Source organism: Montipora capricornis, chromosome 13, assembly GCF_036669925.1.
Source record: "Montipora capricornis isolate CH-2021 chromosome 13, ASM3666992v2, whole genome shotgun sequence".
In the NCBI taxonomy this organism is placed as follows: domain Eukaryota; kingdom Metazoa; phylum Cnidaria; class Anthozoa; order Scleractinia; family Acroporidae; genus Montipora; species Montipora capricornis.
This window is the reverse complement of record NC_090895.1, coordinates 37,903,322-37,910,821: the sequence shown is the minus strand read 5'-3', so window position 1 is coordinate 37,910,821 and position 7,500 is coordinate 37,903,322. Positions and strand designations below refer to the sequence as shown.

At 37.6% G+C, this 7,500-nt stretch overlaps 1 protein-coding gene across 1 annotated transcript in view; it reads left to right on the top strand.

The window, feature by feature from the left end:
• The first annotated feature begins 1,446 nt into the window (after positions 1 to 1,446).
• LOC138028945 (serine/threonine-protein kinase SIK3-like) overlaps positions 1,447 to 7,500 on the top strand; it is a 17,381-nt gene continuing 11,327 nt past the window's right edge. Inside the window, exons 1-2 of the mRNA XM_068876593.1 lie at positions 1,447 to 1,603; positions 1,857 to 1,973. Coding sequence (XP_068732694.1) covers positions 1,469 to 1,603; positions 1,857 to 1,973 — 252 coding nt within the window. The 5' untranslated portion in view covers positions 1,447 to 1,468. The remainder of the gene's footprint in view (positions 1,604 to 1,856; positions 1,974 to 7,500) is intronic.

The following is a 7,500-nucleotide window of genomic DNA, read 5'->3' as shown; positions in this document are numbered from 1 at the left end:
TCACAGTTACAAGCATGCTCGTCTCCAGAGCCACCCGCCCCTCTTCAAAAACATTGTTCCCTTTGATCACTGGCAGGGTGGCTGCACAAAGAGGTAGCTTGCGATTGAGTAGCCATGGGAATAGATTTTGAACGGACGTCATGAGCCGTATATGCATTAATTTAAAAATGCCAAGTAAAACGAAAGGGGGAAAAAAGACATACAACTAAGCTGTCAAACGCAACTATCTCTTTCATTTGGCTAGCACGTCCACTTCTCTCCTTTAACTATCGTTGCTTTCCCAGGTAACACTCTCTGGTGGAGGGCCCACTGGGAAATCAGCCATTACGTGATGATGTTCCTAGGTAGCTGAAGTGGGGTAGTAATAAAAGGGTCACTTTTGAAGTCTCCATCTTATTTTTCTCGAGCACTAGTCCTCTGCTAATTGGGAAGATGAGAAATGAAACCAAATTACAGGAAATTAAAGGATATAAGATCAAATGTTAGCTTTTTTATGAGAGGAGAAAACCGGAAAATCTTCTCAGAGCAGAGTAGAGAACCAGCCAACTCAACCCACATACGATGTTCAGTCCGGGAATCGAGCCTCTGCCACGTTGGTGAAAGACGAATGTTCTCGCCACCTGGCAAACCTTGCAAAATTGAGACCAAAGGCTCGTTTCTGAAAACTGAAACTGCCATCCTTTTTTTTTTTTTTTCAGTTATAAACTGGTCTTCTAACAGGTTTTCAAGGGAAGAAAAAGTAAAACTTTCATCAATGAACTTTTGATGGTTTCAAATCTCTCCGTTCTTAAAACAGAACTTGTGGAACCCGAAAACGTTTTGAGACGATCGAGACGTTATCGACTTGTCTCCCAAAAGTTCAGTCGAGCCTGTCTAAAACCTGGTTTAAGGCCACTATTTACCAAACACGTTCAAGCTGCTGAAACGACTGGTCTTTGTCAACAGCCAGATTACAGGGAAGGTTCGTTAAGTTCAAGGTCGACATTATTTTTTGGAAACGAAGCCAATGTCAACCCTACGTTTGGTTGTCAGGTTGAACGAGTCGGTCCAACTGACATTTGTCTGCGTCGATTTTGCGCCCAATATAATTGACAGTTCACTCATTTAGTGAATTTTAAGGTGTTAAAAATCGCGCGTTTTTTAACAACTCCTTTTGCAAATGAATGATCTTTTTTCATCGTTCGCAGTTGTTGTTTACACCAAAGCAAAACAGAATCTAATTAAACTTGCAAAGAGATGTCAGATACGATGCTTAACGCATTTCACTTTCAAGTGTAAACCATGGTGAATAATAAATATTATTCATGGGCAACTGTCATTTTCTAGTATTTTCAAAGCAGCTGCGAATGAACAGCGTTAGTTGCTACCATCTAAGATTTCCGGTCTTTTAGCAGAATGTGCGCGTCGTCCTCCTATGGACGTGCGAGCATGCGCAATGATGGACTCGGGAACTTGTAATCATGCGAAAATGGCGGATAAATCGAGAGGGCACAATCGCCATGGAAGTGTGGTGCGAATTGGTTACTACAATATCGAGAAGACTATCGGAAAAGGAAATTTTGCAGTTGTCAAGCTTGCCACACACTGCGTTACTAAAACGAAGGTGAATTTATCTGCACGAACCAGCGATTCGAGGCAACGATGTCAGCTTTCGACTTCGTTGCCCAGAGCACAGTTTCATCCCAATGGAACGTCTTACACGTTCATGTTGTGGGAAAACAAGTAAAATGAGAGTTGAAATATCAATTAAACCCCCGACAAAGAATTAATATACCTCATTTGGTATTTTATTGGGTGGTTTCGTCCAGCGCTTTGGTTTCTTGCTTACAGTTTCCACTTGCATTTTTTTTGACCAGGTCGCCGTCAAAATTATCGATAAGAGTCAACTGGACCAAGACAATTTAAAGAAAATTTCTCGCGAAGTGCAAGTGATGAAGATGCTGGATCATCCTCACATCATTAAACTCTACCAGGTAAAATTTGAGCCTTTATTTTCCATTTCATTACAATATTTAAGATTCATTTGACCTATTTGATTACCGTTCAGTTTTTTGAAAAAGATGTCTCCAATCGATCGGCGCAGATGTGTCATTTTCACATTCTTCTGCTTGTGTTACCGAGACTGCAGGGCTGAAATTATGGCAAAATGCATGACATTTTATTTCTCTTACAACTTGAATTATCCTTATAATGAAGCTCCAGGGAAAAAAATTATTGCAATTCTTTTGGCCATAGTTCGTGACAGACAATGCGTATCAGCGCATTCAAAGCCTTACGAGTCGGCAAGACGAAAGTGCCTGGTATCAGCTATGTTTTTAAGTACTCCGTGTCACGACCGTATTTTCGTGATATCGGAAGGTTATCGCCGCTTTTATCGGTTTGTATAGAAGCAGATATGTTGACAGAACTTATTTTCTTCGCGGTTTGTCCGTATCAATCAATTGCCGTGAAATTTACAACTGTTGTCGGTTTCACAGATTCCGGATGTTTTGCAGCAAATCATACATAGAGCTACGGCTCGATTAAAATATTTTCGTTTTGATGTTCCAAAACAATGGATGATATTGTACATTTGTTCAAGTTTTATTTCTCTGGAGAAATCTATGATGTTTTTGCTGCATATCTCCACTTCGCTTGGTCTTTGTCGATTCCGATTTCTAGGACTGTTTTTGTTTACATTTAAGCTCTGCGGTTATTTTGAAATCTTCGCAACGCGAAGTCTTCCGACTTGACTTGCTTGCATTTTGGTTTCACAACAGTTCGATGACGATGACGATGACTTTCGAAAGTTAGCATTTTGTAGCTTTGAAACATCTTTTCCGATATTTTCTCCGGTACTTCCCGAGATAATTTTGCCTAATCAGTATACGATTCCGTCTGTATTTTCTTGTCGATTACCACACTCGACCATGAAAGTGATAACAAAATATTCGTTTTGTTCGCTGATAGAATAAACATGCGCTTCACACAGACCAATAGTTCAAGAAACTCTGCCTGTTTTGTTGTTCGTCGCAAATCCTTCCCATTGTGGCCAAATCTCCACCTTCTTTCATGCCTGTAGATTTTTTTACATCGTACGGATTTCATTTGTGACCATCACACTATCAATGTCATGTTTGCATGATCTCTTGATAAATCGCGTCTTGCCGATCATGTAGCTTTTTCTAACGTTAACAATATTTTTTTTTTGTTTAGTTTTCGGGTAGGACATGTACAGTCCATAAAACGGTATTTTAGTACCTCGTTTCCCACATTTCTTTATTGTTCTCTGGTGCTTCTGTTTCACGATTGTGATTATTTCATTATTGCATACTATATTGTTAATGCAAGAAAAAAAAGTATGCCGAATTCTTCTATGATTTAAACCAAAAAAAGAATCACTTTAAAGCACAACCCAAGACTGTTATTAAGTCATCATTACCACACGTTTTTAAAGAATAAAATCTTGACAAAACACGACTATTGTAAATATTTGTGCTTGAATGGTTGTGGATTTTATTATGCTGATTCTGTGAATTTCTTTTGCGATTTTAATCCTGCATGTGTTAAAGATTGAGATGTTTTAAGTTAATTATGTTAACTTTCAGAAATGTTTTGTTAAGTGTTGCTTATTGCCGAAAGGTGGCAAACTTTTAAGGTTAAATTTATCTAGAAAATCCATGTCAGTGGACAATATACATCTTCATTTAATAGCAACCTAAAACAACACAGACGGAACAAAACAAAAACAGGGTATGACCTTAAGTCAGGATATTTCCCTAGTGATTGTTCCTTTGCTAAGTATAGCAAAAGCATTCCCATCAAAGTTGTAGAGAAACTAGGGAAATTCTACATGTAGTTTTTTTGACCTAAAACGTCAGGTAGATGAGTTTTTTGCTTGTCAATAAAGATTGTGAAGAACAACATGTTTCATATTTCAATTATTATAGCTTGCCACAACAGTTCCTGTCTACAAGGGCTACTTTTCTTTGTCCCAAGTGGCTGTTGTGGAGAGGTTTAACTTCATTAACCATAATTATAGTGTTTGTATATCTCAAGATGGATGTGTTCTCTGTTAAATATTTTCCTGCCCTTGCAACTCCTTGGCACCAAGTTATGTGGATACATATGATTATATAAGACCCATGGGAATGGCCATGGCAGGGTGAGGGCTACAGCTGGAGAGAGAGAGAGATAAAGTGTGTGGGGAATCAGTTAACCCAAAAACAAATCAGGCTCAAACGTCTTCCTTTCTCCATGTTGAAAAAACACCCATTGTACACTTCCTGAAAACCTACACCTTCAGTGTTCAAAGTCCGGCTAACATCACACAACAGTAATTTCTGGTTGGGATAGGAGCTGTAGTCCCTCTCCCCAATTTCAAGCATACAAATATTTCCCAATATTGCATTTTTTAATTTTTAGTGCATGTTTATGACGACAATGTAGAAAATAGCATCTCAGCGCCTCTAAGGTCCTCTACAATTTATAATTTCCAGAGGGGTGCCCTCAGATCCTGTCTAAGGGTTGTGCATCTTTTGCAGCATTTAGCCCCTGCTGTATTGAAAAATGCTCTCTTCTCTCTCCGACCCCATGTTTTTGGTAATGGAATGCTTTGAGACCCAGTATTGACCAGCATGTGTATGTTGTGCGTGTTTCGTTTTACAGCTCAGCTCAATGATAATAATTGCTTTGTTGAAGTCTTAAGGATGCGTAGCGGGCGTGCTCTGTAGGAGATTGCAATTCAAATCATATTAATGGAGATAATACAGTAAAATAAAATCCACTACTGGTTTTTGATGAAACTAAGAAACCGCAGTACCTAAACCTCCAAGAGCAGTGAGTAGAATGCCAAGAAATTCAACCAAGATGTAACATTGAGCCTGGAAATCAATCCTGGTCTGCAAGCGAGGAGGGCTGGTGCTGTCGCCACTGTGCCAATCCTTTCTGTCCTAAATGAAATTAAGGATGATTCCATTTTAAATCCTAAAATTTTGGTTTAAAAGGAGCTAAAAATGATCTGATTTAGTCTTTCCTGTCGGTTGCTAGTATCAGCAGCTTAATTACTAAGAAAACAATATAATTCTCCATTGAAAGGCCTCGTGTTCAAGTATTTTATGGTTTATTTTCTAAATTTTATAGTATTTTATATGAATAACTGTGTTAATCATGCTTTTGCATAATATAGAATATCATTTAGTTTATTTACCCATATTTGCAGCCTTAGATTGGGAATTTGATGCACATAATTATGATACCTGTTTCAAATAATCAGTTTTGAAAATCAAAAGAGAATCGAACACAAGTTAACTTGATTTCCGTTTAGAGCTCAGTTCAGACTGACTTCAAAGAAGCTTTTGAGTAAAGCTGTTGGAAGCTTGGCCTTTTGAGACTTCTCTGCAAACATTTCATCAACATTTATTAATACTTTATTAATTTAATAGCCCAATTTCATTACACTGTATATTAAAATTCAATTGGAAACAATGAAAATGTACAATTAAGTTCTCTTGATTATAATGGAACTACTCGTAGCTAAGAAGCTAGTTCATAGACAGTCTGCTTAAATAATCTGAAAATGCAATACAAACAAAACACAATGGGCCAGCAAAAGCAAAGTTCTAAGTCAGTTTCATTTTGAGGAATTCTAAGGCTTAAAGGTTCATTGTGAAAAAAAAGTGTCATGGAAGCAAGAGAGGAGAAGAAAAGCATTTTTTGTGGACCAAAAAAGAGCCAGAGACGGCAAGAGAGGAAGACCATCCCTCTTCTAAGAGCAATTGATGGCAGAATTTGTTCAAATAACTGGTTCATTGTGGAAATCAATCCTGGTCTGCAAGCGAGGAAGGCTGGTGCTCTCGCCAGTGTGCCAATCCTTTTCTGTCCTAAATGAAGTTAAGGATGCTTCCATTTTAAATCCTAAAATTTTGGTTTGAAAGGAGCTAAAAATGATCTGATTTAGTCTTTCCTGTCGGTTGCTAGTATCAGCAGCTTAATTACTAAGAAAACAAGATAATTCTCCATTGAAAGGCCTCGTGTTCAAGTATTTTATGGTTTATTTTCTAAATTTTATAGTATTTTATAGGAATAACTGTGTTAATACAATACAATACAAACAAAACACAATGGGCCAGCAAAAGCAAAGTTCTAAGTCAGTTTCATTTTGAGGAATTCTAAGGCTTAAAGGTTGTTGTTCATCGTGAAAAAAAAGTGTCATGGTAGCAAGAGAGGAGAAGAAAAGCATTTTTTGTTGACCAAAAAAGAGCCCGAGCAAGAGAGGAAGGCCATCCCTCTTCTAAGAGCAATTGATGGCAGTATTTGTTCAAGTAACTGGTTCATTGTGGTTAAGAATCTTAACTGGTGGGAAGCAACCAGGTGGCCATTGGCATTAGAGTGACACACAGTTTAATCCAAAGCCTTGGAAGATAAACCCCGGATATGAACCCAGCCAAATTGGCACTCTAATCCAATGCCCTCACCACTGAACGACACGGCCTCTAATAAACTTGACCTCTGGGCTCTAAAAAATTCAAATAAATTAGGATTTGTAATAATTTCCTCAAGACCACCGTAAGCTGATGTGTTATTAAGTCAAAAGGAGAATTTTAATGTTTTGAGACTCAGGGCAATCAATGCGTAAGTGATACAAGAACTGACAGTACTTAACAAAATTTTCAAAGGAGTTCCCAAGTCAGTCAATGTTTTCTCATTTGTATGCATATTAATTGAACAAATCATCACAAGTTTAATCACAGTTATTATTATTATTGTGATGTTTTGTTGGATGTTCTTAAATTACTAATAGTGGTATACATTCATGTAGCTGTGTTTTGTGACTTGATCTAAGTCCAAAGTCCAAAGTCCAAGGTCATCTGGGTCGTGTGGAAAAAAACAATGTGATGAAGCTTCTTGTTTAAAACGTCAAAATTATTTTTTCTTTGGCATCTGAATTGTGTGAAGTGTGACAGAAACTTTGCATAACAAATCATTAGTTTTTTTTTCTGATAACAGGGCTCTTTCAAAACTGTTTTTATTGCAAAGAATATACAAAATGGTGAAAATCCCACTCAGACACTTAACTGTGTCTGCTTTTAGTTCATGTAGTGTTTTTCTCCTTGGTCCACTACACAAGCATGTTGACCTTCTTGTAACACTTCAAAGCTTGAAATTTGCCAATTCTCTTCAGATCTCAACAATTCCAACAAACAATGTTGAAGCAATGCCATCTGGAAATGACTTTATAATCATTAAAATCACGCTGAAAATTCACCTTTTTCTTTTTACATAACCCACTGATTCCTGAACTGTCCCCCATCAAGGTGTAAAATCATCTGGGGATCTATAATTGAAGTCTCAGCTCTAGGAATCAATGGGTTACATGAGACATTGTTTAAAGATGACAATAGTTTTTCAGTGGATGTAGTGGTCATTAACTTACTTTCCTTCCCTGTTTTGAGCCTGTCAAAACAGGCTGACAGACATTTTCTCTTTAAGGACGTTCGCACGAAAATTTTCTAACATTAA